This window comes from Lutra lutra, chromosome 12, assembly GCF_902655055.1.
Source record: "Lutra lutra chromosome 12, mLutLut1.2, whole genome shotgun sequence".
Classification (NCBI taxonomy): domain Eukaryota; kingdom Metazoa; phylum Chordata; class Mammalia; order Carnivora; family Mustelidae; genus Lutra; species Lutra lutra.
The window spans coordinates 92,135,438-92,160,850 of record NC_062289.1 but is presented as its reverse complement, the minus strand read 5'-3'; the positions used below and the strand labels follow the sequence as shown (position 1 = coordinate 92,160,850).

General features: G+C 41.0%; 1 protein-coding gene across 2 annotated transcripts in view; it reads right to left on the bottom strand.

Moving 5' to 3' along the window:
- Nucleotides 1-25,413, bottom strand: part of SUDS3 (SDS3 homolog, SIN3A corepressor complex component) — a 210,080-nt gene that overhangs the window by 50,689 nt on the left and 133,978 nt on the right. For both annotated transcript variants that reach the window (XM_047698313.1, XM_047698315.1), the window contains exon 13: nucleotides 1,436-1,500. In XM_047698313.1, coding sequence (XP_047554269.1) covers nucleotides 1,436-1,500 — 65 coding nt within the window. The remainder of the gene's footprint in view (nucleotides 1-1,435; nucleotides 1,501-25,413) is intronic.

Sequence of the window (25,413 nt, the reverse complement as noted above, 5' to 3'; positions counted from 1 at the left end):
AGTATTAATTTTAACAATGTCTAGTTATTAACTCAAAAAAGTTAAGTTGTGAGTTAAACTTAACTCAAAAGTTAAGTTTTTAGTTGTTAACTCAAAAAAGAAACTTTGAAGTGTGTCCCCTCACCAATGGTGGACCTGTAACTGGCCATTCCTTTACCCAGCAACTGTATTATAATTCTCTGTTGCAAGGGACTGCTTTGCTTGGTACCCATTACAGCCCCTTGTAAAAGGGGTTTAGACAGGAAAAGAGAAGAACGTGTGTTTACGCCACTGGATAAAACAGCACAGAGTGAGCAGAGCGTGACCTTGCTCGGTGTGGATTATTATGTGGATTATGGGCACCCCTGGAGAAGAACCCTGGACTTGGGAGACTCTGAGTTTCTACTAGGCTGCTGGTAACTTGCCTGCCCTCCCCTCTGGAGAGAGAGAACTCCTTACCCTGGAAAGGAAGTACATGTCTCTGGGACATGGGGTCACCTCCAGGTTTACTGCCTCTGAATGTGAGCCAATATCCAACAGGAAGAGAACATCATCCTGGAATGTCTCCAGGGAGAGAGAGGTTCTCTACCTTTGCTTTGCTCTTCAATCTACCCTAAACTAAGACCATACAAGAACCCAAGAAATCCAGGGAGAATGATCTCCCAACAAACTTATGTTGAGATGACAAAGAAACCTAGATTCCTGAGTCACCAGATGGAGGAAAGCCTTTGCCAACCTGCATGACCAAGAAATATACTTTTGGGATGTTCAGCCACTGAGATTTCAGGTCTCGTCTACCAGGGTAGCTAGCGTTAACTATCCTAATAAAGATGACTATAATGTGCACCAGGCAAATCATACTTGCATGAGAAATAAGAAAGCTAGACACCATGTCGTGAGTTCTGAATGATAAGGAGGGATGAGATTTGGGAGCAGACAGAAGATTATGAAGAAGTCATCACCTTACCAGTGACAGGGTTGAAAGGAAACAGAATTGAGAGACAAGCCATAGCTGTCCCAGGGACACATCCCCCAAGCTCAGCCCAACCGAGTGTCATCAGTCCCTCCATACCCACTCTCGTTCATGAACGTTACACTGAGCCAAGCTGTGAATGACTTTCACACAGTTTAGAGATTTTCAGATCATCTTAAGCTCAATTACAGCTAAACCAATAATATACCCCAAACATCATTATTGGAAAATCACACAACCCAGGCCCCACTAATTGTATTTGCAGCTTCTTCATGATATTAGTGAAGTCATAAGTGCAGCAAGCTCTTCCCAGGGGACAGCCATTCACAAGGCCAATTTCCTTAGGATGAGACTTTCATATCACATCAGTTTGAACTAATGCGTCTCGGGAAATAAACTGTCAGATCAATAACATTTGCAACCAGAAAATATTGGAGCAAATAGCAGAGTACAGCCTGCAGTTGAGGCTAATGTGGTCCTTACCTGACACTTGGAAGTTGTCATGAGTGAGAACCTTTGGGGCTTTCCAAGGGGTCAATTTGGAGATACTGTGGAGACACAAGGAAGCTTCATTACAATACTTTGTGACCTTTTCCTAGGAAGTTCACCATAGCATCACCAATCTGGAAAAAGCAAACAGCATTTATTAAGCTCCTTCTATATTCCAGGGCTTGATACCTTGATCAGTGTGTGCAATGATAAGCAACCTTTATAGAAGTCCACAGAAGAGTTCAAATTCTGGATCTAAAACTTCCTAAGGTGGGGCGCCTGGGTGGCTCAGTCAGTTAAGCGTCTGCCTTCGGTTCAGGATGTGATCCCAGGGTCCTGGGATCAAGTCCCGCATCAGGCTCCCTGCTCGGTGGAGAGCCTGCTTCCCCCTCTCCCTCTGCCTGCTGTTCTGCCTACTTGTGCTTTCTCTCTCTCTCAGATAAATAAATCAATCTTTAAATAAATAAATAAATAAACAAACAAACAAAACTTTCTAAGGCAAGTTTCTTCACTTGTCTGTGTCTCAGTTTCCAAATCTGTACAATGAAAATAATAATGAATACTTTCCAGGGGCATTTTGGTAACTGAAGAGAATGGATTATGCCTATTTTAGTGTACGTCACACAGTTGGTGCTCAATAAATAATAGTTATTGCTACAACTCTAGGTACCCCTTTGTAATTGAAGTTAAATTAATATTTGCTCCTCACTAGGCTGTTTAAGAGAAATAAGTCTACAGGCCAATCGGATTGACCCACATAATCTTTCCATGGAAGCAGAAAAGGCATGACATTCATTTTTTGAAGTAACAGAAAGAAATTTTCAGCCTCTCTTCTTTAGTTTTTCCTATATTTTCAGGAAAAGCCCTTGATGTAACCTAGCATTCTAGGAGTATCAGATAAAGACTAAAAAGCCAGTAAAGAAATATAAAAAGCATAGGGGCGCCTGGGTGGCTCAGTGGGTTAGGCATCTGCCTTCGGCTCAGGTCATGATCTCTGGGTCCTGAGATCAAGCCCCGCATCGGGCTCTCTGCTCAGTGGAGAGCCTGCTTCCCTTCCTCTCTTTCTGCCTATTTGTGATCTCTGTCTGTCAAATAAATAAATAAAATCTTTAAAAAAAAAAAGAAATATAAAAAGCATGGAAGGCTGAGAAGTATTTAACAATCTAGAGCTGGGCTTCCTTTTGAACCAGTGAGGCCTGGGACTGAATTCTAGATTGGGCACTTTAGTGAAGGTGTGACTTTAGAAAAATAATGGGATTTCTCTGAGCCATGGTTGACTCCACCCAAAAGAGCAACACTGCCTGCCTCCAGGGGGTAAGGTCAAAACTAAAGAAGATGGGGGGCGCCTGGGTGGCTCAGCAGGTTAAGCATTTGCCTTCAGCTCAGGTCATGATCCCAAGGTCCCAGGACTGAATCCCGCATCGGGCTCCCTGCTCAGTGGGGAACTTGTTTCTCCCTCTGCCTCTGCCTGCCGTTCCCCCTGCCTGTGCTCGCTCCCTCTCTCTCTCTGACAAATAAATAAATAAAATCTTCTTTAAAAAAATCTGAATAAGATGATAAATAGCAAAACTGTAACGAATGTTAGTTCTCCCCACCTCATTCTCATCTCCAATCATTACAAGCCTGAAATTAATTCAGTAACTGTGTGTTGGGCACAGTGGTGAACACTGGTGATATTGTGTAAATGAGACTGACAAGGTCACTGTCTTCATGGCGCAGACCACATTCTGGAGGGGAAAAGATAAACTACTCAGCCAATTTCACAAATCAGTGGAAAATTACATTTGTGAAGAGAGCTAGAAAGAAATGATGTAGGGCGTTAATGAGAGCTCGCTAAGACCGCCTGGCTGAAGCCTTCAGAAAGGCCTCTCCCTGAAGAAGATCCATCTTTCTTGCCCATTCTGAGTGGAAGCGTCGATCCTGATGGTGAGAGGACAGGAAGTGGCACCAAGAGAGACCAGGGCCCAGATCATGCTGGGCTTTAGAGGGTGAACTTCGGGGCCACCATGAGGCACAACCACGGGAGCCACCAATTACAATGAACACACAGCCCGTGGGGCAGGACCAGCAGCCCTAGGAGGCAACACACAGAAAACAGAAAGCGCAAGGGACCAGAAGCATAAACAAAATGCAGAAGTGCTCCAGCGAAATCATTCAGAAGAAGAAACAAATCACAGAACATCCAACTGTGACGGAGTCATTGTGGCAGGCCAGCGCTCCCACCACGTGTAACTAGAGAAGTCGGATGGGGCACAAACACACACAGATTGTATTTGAAAGCCCCAGGGTGCCTCTAGGCTTTGCCATACAAAAATCCTGGAAAGAAGGGAAATTCAGTGAGATGAGCCTGACGTTGTGCACATCACTTCTTCCCTTGGGACACTGATGACTCTTCAGCACCATGGGGTGAGAAGCTTAGAGGCAGAGCAGAGGGCAGCTGCTAAGTGGGACAGAAGCCAGGGAACCTGGCTGGCTCTCTCGGCTAGGCATCTGACTCTTGATTTCAGTTCAGGTCGTCCTCTCACAGCTGTGAGATCCAGCCCTGCAGTGGGCTCCGTGCGGGGCACAGAGTCTGCTTAATGCTGGGCATCGAGTCTGCTTAAGATTCTCCCTCTCCCTCTGCCCCCCCAGCCCCACCCCAGTTCATGCATACTCACTCTCTTTGTCTCTCTCAAAAAAAAAAAAATTTTTTAAAGAAAAAAGGCAGAGAAGCCATCAGAGTGGTTAGGAGGTTTCATGAGGGCAGGAGACAAAAGTTAGTACTTGGGGATGTCAAAACAGCTAGGAGTCAAAGGTCCAAACTAGTCGTCCCAAGAAAAGGAGGTAATGAGAAGTGATCCAAAAACACTGTACCTATCCCCCCCGCCACCCCGCCATTTGTGCTGTATGGGGCAAGCAGTTTAGGATCAAAGGAACTGTATGAGAGCTGACCTCTCCACCGCAAAAAGGCAATGCAAGGAGGTAATGTCCAACTTAGAGTTCTACATATACTGAAATTAACCTTCAAGGATGAAAGTAAAATATTTTCAAACCAATTAAAACTGAGAGAATTTGGGACGCCTGGGTGGCCCAGTTGGTTAAGCCACTGCCTTGGCTCAGGTCATGGTCTCAGGATCCTGGGATCGAGTTCCGCACTGGGCTCCTTGCTCAGCAGGGAGCCTGCTTCCCTCTCCACCTCTGCTTGCCACTCTGCCTGCTTGTGCACACACACACTCTCTCTCTCTCTCTCTGACAAATTAAAAAAAAAATCAATAAAATCTTAAAAAAAAAAAGCAGAGAGAATTTGTCACCAGAAGATCTAACTAAAATAAATACCAAAGGCGGTTCTATAGGCAAAAGGAAAACAATCCTAGACAGAAATGCAGGAAAGATTGAAGAGCAACAGGAAAAAAATAAATGTATGAGTAAGTCTTTTTTTTTTTTTAAGTAATTTTGACACCCAATGTGGGGCTTAAACTCTGGACTCCAAAATCAAAAGTTGGATGCTTTATTGACTAAGCCAGCGAGGTGCCCCTAAAATGCTTATTTACGCACAAAATAATGCTTGTGTGTATGTATGTGTCTGTGTGAGTCCGTGCTTGGGTGTTTAGGATACATTTAACATGACTTGGCCTTTAGTCAACTTAGGTATAATCAGGAAGACCAATAGCATCATTTTTTTTTTTTGTATGAGTAAATCTAAATGAATATTGAAAACATTAGCCACAATTTCCTATGGGGTTTTAAACACATGTACATTTAAGTGAATACAATTAAAAACACAAAGGCATAAGGAAGATAAATTAGAATGTAATAGGCCCCAGAACTGTCTGGAAAGTGGTGAAAATACTGATTTATACTAGACTCCAATAAACAAAGGAGGAATGCCTTAATTTCCAGGGTAACTACTAAAAGAAGGCATAAATAACAAGTTAATAAAAGAAAAACTGGTTTAATTTAAAAGTTTTGTTGATTGGTCTAAATTAAGGCAGGAAAGGAGGAAGGAGGGAAGTAGAACAAATAGAATAATAATAAAGTGGATATAAAACTGAATGTATCAGTAATTATATCACATGGAAGCAGACCAAATACTCAAATGAACATACCCAGTTTATCAGACTGTATCAGAATGAAACAATTATATATACTCCTAGGAGATATACCCTAAATGTAAGAACACAAAAAGGTTGAAAGTAAAAGGAAGGAAAAAAAAATAAAGCACTAACCAAAAGAAAGGCAATACAGTGATATTAGTATCACACCAAGTAAACTTGAAGGCAAGACACGTAACTAGATATAAAGAGGAAAATTCCAATAAAAAGGTTAATCCAGCAGGAAGATACAACAATTTTATATGCATAGGCACGTCATAATATCATACTTTCGAAATATACAGATCAAAAATCTAAAAAGAAAAGCAGACAAATCCGTAAGAGTAGTGGAATGTTTTAACAACCTCTCTCAGGAGCTAATAAAACAAGGAGACAAAAAAGTGGTAGGAGTATAAAGATCTAAGCAACATGATTAATGAATTTGACTTGTCTGACATTGGGCTCTTTAGCAAGAGATTGGACATAGCTTTAAAAAAAAAAAAAGATTAATGAAACCAGGGATAAGTCAGTGGAAAACATCCACTGCACCCAATGATAACAGAATACACATCCTTTCAAGTGCACAGGAACACTGACCCAAAATGATTGGAACACTGGGTCATATAACAAATGTAAACAAATTGCAAAGATGAATATTATCCAGGATATATGTTCTTTAACTACAGGGCAATTATGGCAGGAATCAATCATGATAACTTAAGAAATCTCTTAAAACCTGCTTTGAGGGGCGCCTGGGTGGCTCAGTGGGTTAAAGCCTCTGCCTTTGGCTCAGGTCATGATCTCAGGGTCCAGGGATTGATCCCCGCATCGGGATCTCTGCTCCGCGGGGAGCCTGCTTCCTCCTCTCTCTCTGCCTGCCTCTCTGCCTACTTGTGATCTCTGTCTGTCAAATAAATAAATAAAATAAAAAAACCTGTTTGGAAAATGGCGGGGATGGGGGTGAATCACAGGGTTGCCTGGGTGACTCAGTAGGTGAAGCATCTGACTCTTGATTTCAGCTCAGGTCATGATCTCAGGGCTGTGAGATAGAGCCCCAAGTTGGGGTCCATGCTCAGTGGGGAGTCTGCTTGAGATTCTCCCCCTCCCTCAGCCCCTCCCCCCTGCTCGTGCTCTTTCTCTCTCTCTCTAAAAAATAAACAAATAAATCTTTTTTAAAAATTATACCAAAAAGGGGCGCCTGAGTGGCTCAGTGGGTTGAGCATCTGCCTTCGGCTTGGGTCGTGATATCAAAGTCCTGAGATCGAGCCCCTCATCGGGCTCTCTGCTCAGCGGGGAGCCTGCTTCCTCCTCTCTCTCTGCCTGCCTCTCTGCCTACTTGTGATCTCTCTCTGTGTGTCAAATAAGTAAATAAAATCTAAAGAAAAAAGCTTTAAAAAAATTACACCAAAAAAAGAAAAAAATCACAAAGGAAATTAGGAATATTTTTAACTGAATGATAATATAAATAAGACAGGAGAAAGTATGGTAAGTAGTTAACACTCTTATTAAACAAAAACTTACAGCTTTAAATGGATATACCAAAAAAGAAATGAGGATAGAAATCAATAATATAAATATCCATCTCAAGAAGTTAATAAAAGAACAACAAACCAAACTCAAACTAGAAGTATGATAAAAACAAAAAATCAATTAATAAAAAGAAAACTTAACAATAGAGAAAAATCGGAGGAGTCAAGATGGCGGAGAAGTAGCAGGCTGAGACTACTTCGGGTAGCGGGAGATCAGCTAAATAGCTTATCTAAAGATTGCAAACACCTACAAATCCAACGGGAGATTGAAGAGAAGAAGAACAGCAATTCCAGAAACAGAAAATCAACCACTTTCTGCAAGGTAGGACTGGCGGAGAAGTGAATCCAAAGCGACGGGAAAATAGACCGCGGGGGGAGGGGCCGGCTCCCAGCGAGCGGCGGAGCAACGGAGCAAAATCAGGACTTTTAAAAGTCTGTTCCGCTGAGGGACATCGCTCCAGAGGCTCAACTGGGGTGAAGCCCAGGCGGGGTAAGCGCGGCCTCAGGTCCCGCAGGGTCGCAGAAGGATCGGGGGTGTCTCAGTGTCGCAGAGCTTACCGGTATTAGAACGGGGAAGCCGGCTGCAGAGACAGAGCCGAGGAGTGACTCTCAGCTCCGGGTTGCCTTGAACCGGTCGCAGGCTCGGTCAGCTCGGAGCGCGGCCGGAGGCCAGGGTGACGGGAGTCATTGGGCGCTGTTCTCTGAGGGCGCACTGAGGAGTGGGGCCCCGGGCTCTCGGCTCCTCCGGGCCGGAGACCTGGAGGCCGCCATCTTCACTCCCGCCCTCCGGAACTCTACGGAAAGCGCTCAGGGAACAAAAGCTCCCGAAAGCGAACCCGAGCGGATGACTCAGCGCGGCCCCGGGTAAGGGCGGTGCAACTCCGCCTGGGGCAAAGACGCTTGAGAATCACTACAACGGGCCCCTCCCCCAGAAGATCTACGGGAAACCCAGCCAGGACCAAGTTCACCTACCAAGGAGAACGGCGGAATTCCAGAGGAGAAGAAAGCAAAGCACGGAACTCATGGCTTTCTCCCCATGATTTTTTAGCCTTGCAGTTAATTTAATTTTTTTTTCTTTTTCATTTTTTTTTTCTTTTTCTCTTCTTCTGCTAAATTTTTTTTAACTTTTACCGTTTTCTTTTTTTAACGTTTTTTAAATAGTTTATCTAATATATATATATTTTTTCCTCTTTTTATATTTTTTCTTTATTGGCTTTCTTTTTTTTAATAGTTTTTTTTTTCTTTCTTTCTGAACCCCTTTTTATCCCCTTTCTCCCCCCTCACAATTCGGGATCTCTTCTGATTTGGCTAAAGCATATTTTCCTGGGGTTGTTGCCACCCTTTTAGTATTTTACTTGCTCCTTCATAAACTCTTATCTGGACAAAATGACAAGGCGGAAAAATTCACAACAAAAAAAAAGAACAAGAGGCAATACCAAAGGCTGGGGACCTAATCAATACAGACATTGGTAACATGTCAGATATAGAGTTCAGAATGATGATTCTCAAGGTTCTAGCCGGGCTTGAAAAAGGCATGGAAGATATTAAAGCAACCCTCTCGGGAGATATAAAAGCCCTTTCTGGAGAAATAAAAGAACTAAAATCTAACCAAGTTGAAATAAAAAAGCTATTAATGAGGTGCAATCAAAAATGGAGGCTCTCACTGCTAGGATAAATGCGGCAGAAGAAAGAATTAGCGATATAGAAGACAAATGACAGAGAATAAAGAAGCTGAGCAAAAGAGGGACAAACAGCTACTGACCACGAGGGAGAATTCGAGAGATAAGTGACACCATTAAGACGAACAACATTAGAATAATTGGGATTCCAGAAGAAGAGGAACAGAGAGATGGGAGCAGAAGGTATATTGGAGAGAATTATTGGAGAGAATTTCCCCAATATGGCAAAGGGACAAGCATCCAAAAATCCAGGAGGTCAGAGAACCCCCCTCAAAATCAATAAGAATAGGTCTACACCCCTCACCTAATAGTAAATTGACAGAGTCTTAGTGACAAAGAAAAGATCCTGAAAGCAGCCCGGGAAAGAAGTCTGTAACGTACAATGGTAAACATATTAGATTGGCAGCAGACTTATCCACAGAGACCTGGCAGGCCAGAAAGAGCTGGCATGATATATTCAGAGTACTAAATGAGAAAAACATGCAGCCAAGAATACTATATCCAGCTAGGCTATCATTGAAAATAGACGGAGAGATTAAAAGCTTCCAGGACAAACAAAAACTGAAAGAATTTGCAAATACCAAACCAGCTCTACAGGAAATAGTGGAAAGGGGTCCTCTAAGCAAAGAGAGACCCTAAAAGTAGTAGATCAGAAAGAAACAGAGACAATATACAATAACAGTCACCTTACAGGCAATACAATGGCACTAAATTCATATCTCTCAATACTTACCCTGAATGTGAATGGGCTAAATGCCCCAATCAAAAGACACAGGGTATCAGAATGGATAAAAAAACAAAAACCATCTATATGTTGCCTACAAGAAACTCATCTTACACCCGAAGACCCTCCAGGTTAAAGTGAGGGGGTGGAAAAGAAATTGACCATGCTAATGGATATCAGAAGAAAGCAGGAGTGGCAATCCTTATATCAGATTCAATTAGAATTTTAAGCCAAAGATTATAATAAGAGATGAGGAAGGACACTATATCATACCTCAAAGGAACTGTCCAACAAGAAGATCTAACAATTTTAAATATCTATGCCCCTAACGTGGGAGCAGCCAACTATATAAACCAATTAATAACAAATCAAAGAAACACATCGACAAGAATACAATCATAGTAGGGGATTTTAACACTCCCCTCACTGAAATGGACAGATCATCCAAGCAAAAGATCAACAAGGAAATAAAGGCCTTAAATGACACACTGGACCAGATGGACATCACAGATATATTCAGAACATTTCATCCCAAAGCAACAGAATACACATTCTTCTCTAGTGCACATGGAACATTCTCCAGAATAGATCACATTCTTGGTCCTAAATCAAGTCTCAACCGGTATCAAAAGATTGGGATCATTCCCTGCATATTTTCAGACCACAATGCTCCTAAGCTAGAACTCAATCACAGAGGAAATTGGAAAGAACCCAAATACATGGAGACTAAACAGCATCCTTCTAAAGAAATGAATGGGTCAACCAGGAATCAAAGAAGAATTGAAAAAATTTATGGAAACCAATGATAATGAAAACACAACAGTTCAGAATCTGTGGGACACAACAAAGGCAGTCCTGAGAGGAAAATATATAGCGGTACAAGCCTTTCTCACGAAACAAGAAAGGTCTCAGGTACACAACCTAACCCTACACCTAAAGGAGCTGGAGAAAGAACAAGAAAGAAACCCTAAACCCAGCAGGAGAAGAGAAATCATAAAGATCAGAGCAGAAATCAATGAAATAGAAACCAAAAAAACAATAGAAAAATCAACGAAACTAGGAGCTGGTTCTTGAAAGAATTAAGTAAGATTGATAAACCCCTGGCCAGACTTATCAAAAAGAAAGAGAGAGGACCCAAATAAATAAAATCATGAATGAAAGAGGAGAGATCACAATGAACACCAAAGAAATACAGACAATTATAAGAACATACTATGACAACTCTACGCCAACAAATTTGACAATCTGGAAGAAATGGATGCATTCCTAGAGACATATAAACTACCACAACTGAACCAGGAAGAAATAGAAAGCCTCAACAGACCCATAACCAGTAAGGAGATTGAAACAGTCATCAAAAATCTCCAAACAAACAAAAGCCCAGGGCCAGACGGCTTCCCGGGGGAATTCTACCAAACATTTAAAGAAGAACTAATTCCTATTCTCCTGAAACTGTTCCAAAAAATAGCAATAGAAGGAAAACTTCCAAACTCATTTATGAGGCCAGCATCACCTTGATCCCAAAACCAGACAAGGATCCCAACAAAAAAGAGAACTACAGACCAATATCCTTGATGAACACAGATGCAAAAATTCTCGCCAAAATACTAGCCAATAGGATTCAACAGTACGTTAAAAGGATTATTCACCACGACCAAGTGGGATTTATTCCAGGGCTGCAAGGCTGGTTCAACATCCGCAAATCAATCAATGTGATACAACACATTAATAAAAGAAAGAACAAGAACCATATGATCCTCTCCATAGATGCTGAAAGCGCATTTGACAAAGTACAGCATCCCTTCCTGATCAAAACTCTTCAAAGTGTAGGGATAGACGGCACATACCTCAATATTATCAAAGCCATCTATGAAAAACCCACCGCAAATATCATTCTCAATGGAGAAAAACTGAAAGCTTTTCCGCTAAGGTCAGGAACACGGCAGGGATGTCCATTATCACCACTGCTATTCAACATAGTACTAGAAGTCCTAGCCTCAGCAATCAGACAACAAAAAGGAAATTAAAAGGCATCCAAATCGGCAAAGAAGAAGTCAAACTATCACTCTTCGCAGATGATATGATACTCTATGTGGAAAACCCAAAAGACTCCACTCCAAAACTGCTAGAACTTGTCCAGGAATTCAGTAAATGTCAGGATATAAAATCAATGCACAGAAATCAGTTGCATTCTCTACACAACAACAAGACAGAAGAAACAGAAATTAGGAGTCCATCCCATTTACAATTGCACCCAAAACTATAAGATATCTAGGAATAAACCTAACCAAAGAGACTAAGAATCTATACTCAGAAAACTATAAAGTACTCATGAAAGAAATTGAGGAAGACACAAAGAAATGGAAAAATGTCCCATGCTCCTGGATTGGAAGAATAAATATTGTGAAAATGTCTATGCTACCTAAAGCAATCTACACATTTAATGCAATTCCTATCAAAGTACCATCCATTTTTTCAAAGAAATGGAACAAATAATCCTAAAAATTTATATGGAACCAGAAAAGACCTCGAATAGCCAAAGGAATATTGAAAAAGAAAGCCAAAGTTGGTGGCATCACAATTCCGGACTTCAAGCTCTATTACAAAGCTGTCATCATCAAGACAGCATGGTACTGGCACAAAAACAGACACATAGATCAATGGAACAGAATAGAGAGCCCAGAAATGGACCCTCAACTCTATGGTCAACTCATCTTCGACAAAGCAGGAAAGAATGTCCAATGGAACAAAGACAGCCTCTTCAATAAATGGTGTTGGGAAAATTGGACAGCCACATGCAGAAAAATGAAATTGGATCATTTCCTTACACCACACACAAAAATAGACTCAAAATGGATGAAGGATCTCAATGTGAGAAAGGAATCCATCAAAATCCTCGAGGAGAACACAGGCAGCAACCTCTTCGACGTCAGCCGCAGCAACATCTTCCTAGGAACATCACCAAAGGCAAGGGAAGCAAGGGCAAAAATGAACTTTTGGGATTTTATCAAGATCAAAAGCTTCTGCACAGCAAAGGAAACAGTGAACAAAACCAAAAGACAACTGACAGAATGGGAGAAGATATTTGCAAATGACATATCAGATAAGGGCTAGTGTCCAAAATCTATAAAGAACTTAGCAAACTCAACACCCAAAGAACAAATAATCCAATCAAGAAATGGGCAGAGGACATGAACAGACATTTCTGCAAAGAAGACATCCAGATGGCCAACAGACACATGAAAAAGTGCTCCATATCACTCGGCATCAGGGAAATACAAATCAAAACCACCATGAGATATCACCTCACACCAGTCAGAATGGCTAAAATTAACAAGTCAGGAAATGACAGATGCTGGCGAGGATGCACAGAAAGGGGAACCCTCCTACACTGTTGGTGGGAATGCAAGCTGGTGCAACCACTTTGGAAAACAGCATGGAGGTTCCTCAAAATGTTGAAAATAGAACTACCCTATGACCCTGCAATTGCACTGCTGGGTATTTACCCTAAAGATACAAATATAGTGATCCGAAGGGGCACATGCACCCGAATGTTTATAGCAGCAATGTCTACAATAGCCAAACTATGGAAAGAACCTAGATGTCCATCTACAGACGAATGGATAAAGAAGATGTGGTATATATACACAATGGAATACTATGCAGCCATCAAAAGAAATGAAATCTTGCCATTTGCGACGACGTGGATGGAACTAGAGGGCATCATGCTTAGCGAAATAAGTCAATCGGAGAAAGACAACTATCATATGATCTCCCTGATATGAGGGAGAGGAGATGCAACATGGGGGGTCGAGGGGGTAGGAGAAGAGTAAATGAAACAAGATGGGATTGGGAGGGAGACAAACCATAAGTGACTCTTAATCTCACAAAACAAACTGAGGGTTGATGGGGGGGAGGGGGTTGGGAGAGGGGGTGGGGTTATGGATATCGAGGAGGGTATGTGCTATGGTGAGTGTTGTGAAGTGTGTAAACCTGGCGATTCGCAGACCTGTACCCCTGGGGATAAAAATATATGTTTATAAAGCTGTAAAAAAAAAAAAAAAGAAAGAAAGAAAGAAAGAAAGGATGATCCCCAAGTTTTGTAGCAACATGGACGGGACTGGAAGAGATTATGCTGAGTGAAATAAGTCAAGCAGAGAGAGTCAATTATCATATGGTTTCACTTATTTGTGGAGCATAACAAATAGCATGGAGGACAAGGGGAGATGGAGAGGAGAAGGGAGTTGAGGGAAATTGGAAGGGGAGGTGAACCATGAGAGACTATGGACTCTGAAAAACGATCTGAGAATTTTGAAGGGGTGGGGGGTGGGAGGTTGGGGGCACCAGGTGGTGGGTATTGTAGAGGGCACGGATTGCATGGAGCACTGGGTGTGGTGCAAAAATAATGAATACTGTTATGCTGAAAAAAATTAAAAAATTATTAAAAAAAAAAAAAAACAATAGAGAAAAATCAACAAAACTCAAAAACAGTTCTCCAAAAAGGCTAATAGAAATTGGTAAGTGCCACATAAGATCCTATGGGCATGGAAAAGATAATATTATCTTTAGTATTAATGATACAATATTATAAACAACATTATGCCAAAAGAATTTGACAATTTATTTTTTTTAATTTTTTTTTATTTTATAAAGAGAGAGAGAGCATACAAGTGGGTGGGAGGGACAGAGGGAGTGGAAGAGAGAGAATCACAAGCCAACTCCCCACTGAGTGGTGTGAAGCTCGAAGCAGGGTTCAATCCCAGGACCCTGAGATCATGACCTGAGCAGGAACCAAGAGTCAGCTGCTTCCCCGACTAAACTACGCAGGTGCCCCAGAATTTGATTATTTATTTACTTACTTATTTATGTGTATTTATTTGAGAGAGAGAGAGAGCACAAGCAGGGTGAAGGACAGAGGGATAAGCAGACTCCCTATTGAGCAGGGAGCCTGATGTGTGACTCCTGGGATCATGACCTGAGCCAAAGGCAGACACTTAATTGACTGAACCACCCAGGCACCCAGAATTTGACAATTTAGATGAGACCATACAATCTAGAGGAACACACCTTACCAAACTGACACAAGGAGAAATAAAACATCTGAATACTTCCATATCTATTAAAGAAATTGAATCTGTAATTAACATTCCCACGAAGAAATCTCCAGGCACAGAGACCTTCGCTTGTGCATTCTTCCAAGCATTTAAAAAAGATATAATACTGACCTCAAAAAACCTCTACTAGGAAATATAAAAAGATGAAACATTTCTCAATTCATTTTTTGAGGTCAGCATGACCTTGATACAAACACTCAGATACCAAAACTTGACAAGTAAATTACAAGAAAAGAAAATTACAGTCCACTCTTTCATAGACCCAGATACAAAACTCCCAAACAAAATATTATGAAATCAAATGCCGTACTTCCATAAAAAGGATGCTATATCATGACCAACTTTGGTTTATTCCAATAGTGCAAAGTTTGTTTTGTGTCTGAAAAGAAATCACTAAAATTCTCCATATTAATCAAAGAACCAAAAAAAAAAAAAAAGGATTCATTTCAATAGATGAGGAAAAGCATTTGAAAAGAGCCAAATACTCATTCATGGTTAATCTTAGCACACTAAGACAGTTTTGATAAAGGGTAGCTACAAAATAACTAGAACCCTCATACATAATGGTGACATATTGAACATTTCCTCTCTCAGGCTGCGAATGAATTAAGGATGCCCATTATCATCACTTCTACCCACCACATCAGAAGTCCTGCAGACCAGCTGTTCAGCCCATACCCTCCTCCTCCTTCCCTCCACCGGGAAGATCTTACTGGGTGACCACTCCTACGGGTCATTTGTAGCCCACACCTTCCCATTCTCCATCACTTGTGCACTGGACGTTTCTATGGCAGCCACACCTCCAAAGAGGTCTGAATCTCAGCCTTGGCAGTGGGGAGAGAATCCTTCTAAGTTTACAAGTATCCTCACTTATTCACTGCCTTCTCCAGTTGCTCCTCTGTACCCTCAGAGTCATGTTGACTCTTTGAAATAGCTACCCAGCGTTTTACTAGTTGTACTAGCTAACGTATTTTCATGTGAAATTTTCCCTGTTCAAATTACTGGTCTAGTTTCTGTCTCTTCACTGAACCCTGACTGATACGAGACCTAAATAAATGCAGGAATAAATAATGTTCACGGATTGGAAAACTCAGTATTGTAAAGTCATTCTCCCTAAATTAAGCTACAGACTTAACAAAACCCCAATCAAAATCCCAACAGGTTTCTTTTTTGTTGGAATTGATATGCTAATTCTATAATTTATATGGAAATAACATGGGCCAAGGATATCCACGACAATCTTGATGATGTCAACATTGGAAGAGTCACACTTCCAGATGTTAAGAATTATGATGAGGTGCCTGCCTGGTCAGCTCAGTCGGAAGAGAATGTAACTCTCAATCTCCAGGTTGCGAGTTCGAGCCCTGTGTTGGGTGTAGAGATTAATAAAATAAATAAAAACTTTAAAGAAAGAATTATGATAAAGCTACAGTAATTAAGATGGGGGTGGGGTAGTAATGGTGCAAAGTGAGACAAATGGATCACTGGAAGAGAATAGAGTCCAGAAATAGACCTACTTGATTACTATTATTTATTAGTATTTATTATTATTTATTACTATTATTTATTACTTATCATTACTATTACTATTATTTATTACTATTATTGATTACTATTATTTACTAGTTTATTATATATAATATACATATTATTATTATATATTGGTTTATTATTATAGTTTATTAGTTGTTACTTGATTTATGACACACACTACTAGAGTGCAGTGGGAAAGACATTACTTTTGAAACTGGGACTCAGTCAAAGGAAATCCATGTGCAGGGGAGAAAAAGAATCTTGCTTCACACTATATACAAAAATAAATTCCAGGTGGATGGTAGACTTAAATGTAGAGATATGACAAAAAAACTTCTGAAAGACAAACTTAGAATAGGCAAAGATTTTTTTTCTACAGGGCCTAGAAAACACTTTCCAATTTAAATGATTCATAAATTAGGGTGCCTGGATGGCTCAGTTGGTTAAGTGACTGCCTTCAACTCAGGTCATGATCCTGGAGTCCTGGGATTGAGTCCCATCTGGCTCCCTGCTCAGCAGGGAGTCTGCTTCTTCCTCTGACCTTCCCCCTCTCATGTTCTCTTTCTCTCAAATAAATAAATAAAATCTTTATTTTTTTAGATTTATTTATTTATTTATTTGACAGAGAGACAGATCACAAGCAGGCAGAGAGGCAGGTAGAGAGAGAGGAGGAAGCAGGCTCCCTGCTGAGCAGAGAGTCTGATGCGGGGCTCAATCCCAGGACCCTGAGATCATGACCTGAGCTGAAGGCAGAGGCTTAACCCACTGAGCCACCCAGGTGCCCCAATAAATAAAGTCTTTTAAAAATATAAATAAATAGGGCGCCTGGGTGGCTCAGTTGGTTAGGCGACTGCCTTCAGCTCGGGGCATGATCCTGGAGTCCTGGGATCAAGTCCTACATCGGGCTCCTTGCGCAGCAAGGAGCCTGCTTCTCCCGCTGACCTCTCTCCTCTTATGCTCTCTCTCTCTCAAATAAAAATAAATAAATAAAATCTTAAAAATATATATAATAAATAAATAATTCATAAATTAGACTTGGGGAGCCTGGGTGGCTCAGTCGGTTAAGGGTCCAACTCTTGAGTTTGGCTCAGGTCATGATCTCAGTGTCCTGGCATCGAGCCCCGCATTCGGCTCCATGCTCAGTATAAAGTTTGCTTGTCCCTCTTCTCCTTCCCATCCACTCTCTCTCTCTTTCTAATAATTAAATAATAAAAAAGACCTTTAAAAAAATAAATAAACTTCATTAAAATTAAGAGCTTCTGTTCATTAAACTCATCAGTAAGATACTGAGGAACCATTGAACTGTTTCCCACAGTGGCTACACCATATTACGTTCTCACCAGCAGTGCACAGAGGTTCCAAAGTCTCCACATCCTCTCCGGCACTTGTTTTTTTCCTTTCATTTTTTTTCTTTTTTATTATGGTCATCCAAGTGGATGTGAAGGGGTATCTCCTTGTGGTTTTGATTCACATTTCCCTAATGACTCACAAAAGAATGAGTACTGATCCATGCTATGACTTAAACCTAAAAAACAGTATATGAAGTGAAAGAAGCCAGACACAGTAGGCCACATATTATATGACTGTATTTATAGGAAAGTGTCCAGAATAGATGAATACACACACACACACACACACACACACACACACACACACACACACACACACGAAGTAGATTAGTGATTGCCAGGGGCTGGGGGAGAAAAGAATGGGGAGTGACTACTTCATCAGTTTCTTCTTGGAGTAATGAAAAAGTTCTGGAACCAGACAGTGGGGATGGGCTTATGCAACACTGTAAATGTATGTGAAGCCACTGAATTGTACACACTGAAATGGTAAAAATAATAAATTGCAAGTGTTTGTATTTTACTACAATTAAAAACAAAACAAACAAAAACCCAAACACCTCAGGAGAGGTGAAAGGGCAAAGCACAGAGTGCAGGAAAATATCTGCATAAATATAACTAACAAAAGCTAACAGCCAGAATATACACAGTCAAATATACAAATCAACAGAAAAGAGACAGACATGTCCATTTTTAAAATGGGCGAAGACTTGAACAGGTACTTGAACAGGAGGGAGACAAACCATAAGAGACTCTTAATCTCAGGAAACAAACTGAGGGTTGCTGGGGGGTGGAGGGGTAGGGATAGGGTGGTTGGGTGATGGACATTGGGGAGGGTATGTGCTATGGTGAGTGCTGTGAAGTGTTTAAGCCCAATGATTCACAGATCTGGACCCCTGAAGCAAATAATACATTATATGTTAATAAAATAAAAAAATAAAAAAGCTTTGTTTTGGGTGGCTGCAAGCCAAGTAGGTCCCTACGCTACCTATCTAAACTTTAAAAGTTTATGTAGAGGCCTCCACTATAAGATTCAGTGGCGGATTTTGTCTACATAGTCTCAGCAACACCTTACTCTTCAAGGCTGTGTCCTAGAAAATAGTTCTCACTGTGGGAATGGTGGGCGGGACCTACATTCCAAAGATGGAGGAAGAGTAAGGAGCCTCCCATAGTGGGGATCTAGTTTCAGGTCAGCTGTCTCATCCTTCAACAGTTAGGATGGCTCAGGATGGGACACAAATGAGTAAATGAGTATTTTGGGATTATGGAAGAATTCCTTATCTGACTGTGCCAGTGGTAGTTACACAAATTTATATGTGTTGATATTCACAGAATTGTACACCCCTCCCCCAAGACAGTTCCTTGTGTGATAATTTTGTTAATGAAAAGTATAGGCTTTGCAGCCAGGATTCCTGGATTTGAATAACATATTAGCTGTTTATCCTGTGATAGGTCATTTAATCTTCCCATTTCCCAAGTTCCCCATAAGAATACTGGAGGTCATGATAACCACCCCCCCATAGGGTTGTTGTGAATATTAAATATGCTAAAACATATAAGCATTTAGAACACTTGGTATGTAGTAAGTGCTCAACAAATATTAGTGATCATTATTAGTACACATATATACCATGTGAAATTTTTGTTATAAAGTGTAATTTTTTTTAAAGTATTACTTTTTACTGTTATGCTGAAAATAAAATAAATAAATAAATAATAAAAAATTTTTTTAAAAGTATTACTTTTTAGGGGCGTCTGGGTGGCTCAGTGGGTTAAGGCCTCTGCCTTCGGCTCAGGTCATGATCCCAGGGTCCTGGGATCGAGCCCCGCATCAGGCTCTCTGCTCGGCGGGGAGCCTGCTTCCCCCTTCTCTCTGCCTGCCTCTCTGCCTACTTGTGATCTCTGTCTGGCAAATAAATAAATAAAATCTTTAAAAAAAAAAAACTCACTTTTCAGTTAACCCAAATGTTCATTAACTGATGAGTGGATAAACAAATGTGGTATATCCACACAACAGATTACTATTCAGAAATAAAAAGGGGGTGTTTGGGTGGCTCAGTCGGTTAAGCCTCCAACTCTAGATTTTGGCTCTGGTCATGATCTTGGGGTCCTGAGATCAAGCCCCATGCCAGGCTCTGTGCTGAGCATGGAGGCTCCGTAAGATTCTCTCCCTCTTCCTATATGCCCCTCCCTACCTCCACACATGTGCGCTCTCTAAAAAAAAACAAAGGAAAAAAAAATGACCCATGCTACAACATTATGCATGTTGAAGGTGAAGAAGCCAGACACAAAAGTCACATATTGCATATTTCCACCTATATGAAGTGTCCAGAACAGGCAAATCCATAGAGACAGAAAGTCAACTTTCTTGCAAGGGAATGGAGAGACTGGAATTGGGATTTTCTGCTAATAGGTATGGAATTTCCTTTTTGGAGTGAAAGAAATGTTCTAGAATTTAAAATGGTAATGGTTGCATAATTCTAACATGCTAAAAAAACACTGAATTGTATACTTTAAAAGGGTGCTCAATTAGGGGCGCCTGACTGACTCAGTCAGTTAGCTCACTGTTTCAGCTCAGGTCATGATCTCATGGGTCATAAGATCAAGCCCCACATTAGGCTCAGTGCTTAGTGCAGGGTCGCTTAGAATTCTCTGCCTCTGTCCCTCCCGCACCACTCCCCTTTCTCTAATAAGTAAATGAGTAATCTTTTTTTAAAAGGGTGCTCAATAAAGTTATTTTAAAAATACTAATACTTAAATACAAGCTCACTGTTCAGTCAACTCTGTCTACTTGCTGATTACCTTATACTGTCTGTATAACCTTTACATATAGTTTGGCTATTTTGCTTCTTAGTAAATTCTATCTGTGCATTTTTCTATAATAAAGTCAAGTTACAAATGACCACAGAGACTTTTTTTTTTAAAAGATCATCTTGATTTAAAAGATTTATTTTTAAGTGTCCATGGATGTGAAATGATGTTTTAAACAACTGAAAATAGTTTTAAATAGTATTACCAAAAAAGAGGTGTGATAAAACCATTTAATGGTTGTTAATCTGAATAAATAGGTTTTAAATCATAAAGTGGCACTTAATTGACCTGCAATAACTGGCTTGTTAAATCTAAATTAAATCATTATCTGAAGCACTTAAAAAAAAAGTAGAGTTCTTAAAGATTTGCAGAAGAAAATCAGTTAAGTGTGAAAAATAGCAATGCTCGTCATATACTGAACCAATTGTTGAAGAAGCCTCTAGGTCTTTTAAATAGGGCTCCAACTTCACTGTGTGTGGAGGGAGGCATCCCCCGCAACACATCCAACAACACATCCAATAATTCAACTCAATTCTGACACTATCTATCTGGAAGATAATAATTGGTTTCACAGGTTAAAGGTTCACTGCCCCCAACCACTTCCGACACCAGTCACCAGCCCAGATTGTTACCTGTACTTCCCACCCACTGGCTATAAATCCAAAGTCCAACTAATGTGCCAGAGCAGGTCGCAGAACTCAGAGAAACATTTTACTTACTGGATCACGGGTTTACTATAAAAGGATATTAACTCGGGAACAGCCAGACGGAAGAGATGCATAGAGCAAGGCATGGGAAGAGGTCTCCAAGCTTCTCAAAGGGCACCATTTTCCACAAATATCCACTTGTTCACCAACCCGGAAGTTCTCTGAGCCCTGTCCTTCCAAGTCTTTAAGGAGGCTTAATTACATAGGCATGATTGATTAAATCACTGCCATTGGCAATTGATTCAACCTCCTGCCCCTCTCCTCTCCCAAGCCCAGAGGTGGGAGTAGGAAGGATGTTGTTACTGAAAGTTCTGACCCTCTAAATCACCAGGTTGCTTCTCCGGGCAACCAGCCCCCATCCCGAGGTAGGGTCAAAAAGTCACTTATTAAGATAATAAAAGACACCTTAATGGTTCTCATCACTGAGGAAACTGCAAGGGTTTTTAGGAGCTCAGTGCTGGGAACTGGGACTAAGACCAAACATCTATTTGTTATTATAAATCACAATATCACACCATTACATTACTCCCATGTCCATTGTGGTTAAAGGCTTACTGAACACTTGCTCTGTCCAGGTACTGTGCTAGACGCTGGAAACACAGTGGTGAGACAAGAAGACAAAGCATTGAGCCTTTTGGGCCTTACAGCCTAGCTACTGGCACTGTCCAATAGAAAGAGAACATGAGCCACGTCCATAACTTTAAATTTTCTACTGGCCGTGTTAAAGATGTAAAAAGCAATCATTGGGATTCATTTTAATAATATATTTCATTTACCCGGATACATCCCAAATATAATTACATGTTGCAACATAGAGAGGTATAAATGAGATCTCTTACATTCTTTTATTCATACTGCCTTTGAAACCCAGTGTGCAATTTACATTCAAGACACATCTCCATTGAGAATAGCTGCATCTCATGTCTTCAACTGCCACACGTGACTAGTGGCCACCATATTGGCCAGTCCAGGTTTAGCTGTACCATCATTTCATTTTTGTTTTGTTTTTCCTTTTTCATTCTATTTTCCCTAACATTCTCAGTATGTCTTCTGGATCCTGACTTTATGGTTAGAATGAATATGGAAAACAGCCTGCACATGAGAAAGTACGTATCACCAATCATATCACCAATTTATAATTTATAAATTATAAATTTGTGATAATTTATATAAGCATCATCACACGATATACTCATTAAATTGCCCCATATTTGGCATCTTGTTCAACTGTTGCATTTTTGGTACCGGGCACTGCAGGTGTCCAAAAAATGTTTATGGAATGAGTGCTAGCCCCATAAGGGCTGTGAGCTTCTAGATGGCAGGAGTCCTGGCTGGAAGGGGCTGTGAAGACTTCTTGAAGGACTCATTTATTCATTCAACAAAGACTTATAGAGCAACTACTCTGATGGGTTTGGAGTGGGCCTAGACACATCCATAGGACTAGAACAATTAAAGTCATATCACTTGGTTGGCTCCCCATGTTGATCCAACCATTGCTTCACAGACTTCAGACTTTTTACCACCTTAACAACTTTCAAAAAAAACCACAGGCACTACGACAGTATTTCTTTAAACTGACTCACCTCTTTTTAGTAAGACTCTAACTTACAAATTCTAGCATATAACAAAACAAAAAAAACCCTCTATTCCTTGCCATTCTTAGAAGGTAAATGCAAATGAAAATAAATAAATAAATAGAATGTACCCAATACTACTAAATTCTCTGTAGGTAGAGTTGCCCCCTGGAGACTCTCAGGCTTTCTTTTCTTGTTCAAAAGTAGACTAGCCAATGTTAGAGTGGTGTTAGAAACACCCTAGCACTGTGCTAATACTTTCTCGCCTCTATAATCAGTAGGCAAGTTATTCGAAAGGAGCATATGTGATTCAACTGTATGTAGCGTTCAGTGATATCTAAAGTCATCCTGTGTAGGGGCACCTGGGTGGCTCAGTGGGTTAAGCCTCTGCCTTCGGCTCAGGTCATGATCTCAGGGTCCTGGGATTGAGCCCCACATCGGGCTCTCTGCTCAGTGGGAAGCCTGCTTCCCTCTCCCTCTGCCTGCCTCTCTGCCTACTTGTGATCTCTCTCTGTCAAATAAATAAATAATATCTTTAAAAAAAAAAAAGTGATCCTGTGCATAACCAGGGGTATACTTACCATACTTTGATCAAAGAACATGAGTGGCTCCCAGAAGGAGACAAAGCAGGGGGCCTGTTTTATAAGTGAGCAGGAACACCACCCTTGCCTCTAAACCACACTCTCAAAGACACCATGACCTTGGAGGCACATCCTGTTTCCAAAGCAAGCACCCTCTTCTTCCTCTGCAGTTGGAGGGTACCCAATGTTCAAGCCTCAGAATGCCCATAAACTATATTCCTCATGTGAAGTCTGGCTAGAATTCATTTTAAAGGGAAGCAGTATAGTGCGATGGTTTAAAGCCCAGGCTCTGGAGTCAGACAAACCCAGATTAGCATCAGACTCTGCCACTCTGTAGCTCTATGATAGCTTCAAGTGACTTTGCTAAACCCATCCTCTTTGCATATAAAATGGGAATAATAGCCCTTGCTCACAGAATTATCATGAGGATTAAATAAGACAATATACATAAAGTACTTTGCACAGTCCTGACACTTAAAAAACACTCCAGAAGGGTTTCTTATTGTAGTTGCTGTTGTTACTCTGATGGAAATCCTTCTGTATCAACTAGGGTTCAACCAGAGAAGCAAAACCACTATGAGATGACAGATAAATTTTCACATTATTTAAAAAATATGCAGATATATTTTAAATATACATAATAATATATACTTTGCATGTGTAGAGATTACATATGAATATATGCAAAACAAAAGGGATTTGTTGCAAGGAATTAGCTTCATGCAAATGTGAGGGCTGATGCTGTAAGGCTATTGTCTTCATATCTCATGCTGGAGCTTGAAGTCCTCAGGCAGGCAGTCAGAAAGAGAAGGGGGATCTAGGAACATGCTGGAACACCATGAAGGCAGACTAAAACCCAGCAAGGTTCCTGGTGCTTCTGATATTAGTGGCCTGAGTACCGTGAGGAAGCTGGGCCTTAGTCACAGAGCTGAACACACACGCCTAAACACACAGGATTTGCAGACGTTGAAGGTAAAGCAGTGGCAGGCCCAGCTGCTGCCCATCATGCCTCCAGGATTTCAAAAGATCCCCAGTAACATGTACGACCTCCCCTCTACCCTCCAAATCTCCCAAGAATCTCCCTGGAGGCTCACCCAGTTGACACAAACAAGAAAAGGATTGTGGGGCATGTAGTTCATATCACCCAAGTTGATGGACAAAGCCACCATGCCATCTAAAAAAAAAAAAAAAAAAAAGAATTCCCACAGAGGAATTTTCACACTGGAGTGCCAAGGAATGTTACTTGCCCGGCTGTGGTACGGAATAGGGTTTTCTAAACAGTCATGCATGATGCGGCTCTTTCTCTGTCTCTCGTAGATCATTCACAAATCCATGCACTGACGCGGAAGGATCTCTGAGACCTCTTGTTAACCGAAAAGAGCTTGTCGTAAAGCAATAAGCATAATAAAATTCCCCTGAGGTTAAACACACATGTGCACATGCCAAAAAAAATCCTGAAACTGTTTAAGTGTATTTAACATATATAAATTCACAGAAAAATGAAAGATCTAGTTGGAAGAGCGTGCTACTCTTGGTCTCAGGGTTGTGAGTTCAAGCCCCACGGTGGGTGTCAACATTACTTTCAAAAAAGAATGAAAAATGAAAGCTCCAGAATGATACATACAGTGCTAACAGTGTTCCCTTCTGGAGAGGGGGAGAAAATTGGCATGGTGGCAAAGGGGATCTTTCCCTTTAGAATCTGTACATGTCTGATTGGCCCACAAAAATTTTATTTGAACTAAGGTTGCTTTTATAAAGTTATCTGAGTCGCCAAAGTTTGGAGATCACAACATTTCACATAAAAATCTCCAGTTCTTGGAACACCCGGGTGGCTCAGTCCGTTAAGCGTCCAACTCTTGATTTGATTTCAGGTCAGGTCATGATCTTGGGGTCCTGGAATGGAGCCCAGCATTGGCCTCCATGGCTTGGCAGGAAGTCTGCTTCAGGATTCTCTCCCTCTCCCTTTGTCTCCCCCTGCCCCCCACCAGCCAAAATAATTTTTTTTTAATCTCCAGTTCTGGATTTTTAAAAAAATATTTTATTTATTTATTTGACAGAAAGAGAGAGGGAACACAAGCAGGGGGAGGGAGAGAGGGAGAAGCAGGCTCCCTGCTGAGCAGGGCGCCTCATGCGGGGCTCAATCCCAGGACCCTGGGATCATGACATGAGCCGAAGGCAGACGCTTAACAACTGAGCCACCCAGGGGCCTCCAGATTTTTCTTTTTTTTTTTAATTGCAAGGTCTGGCAACACTAGGCCCCCAGCCTTATGGCAACACTGGGCTGGAGCAAGTGATAGCAGAGAC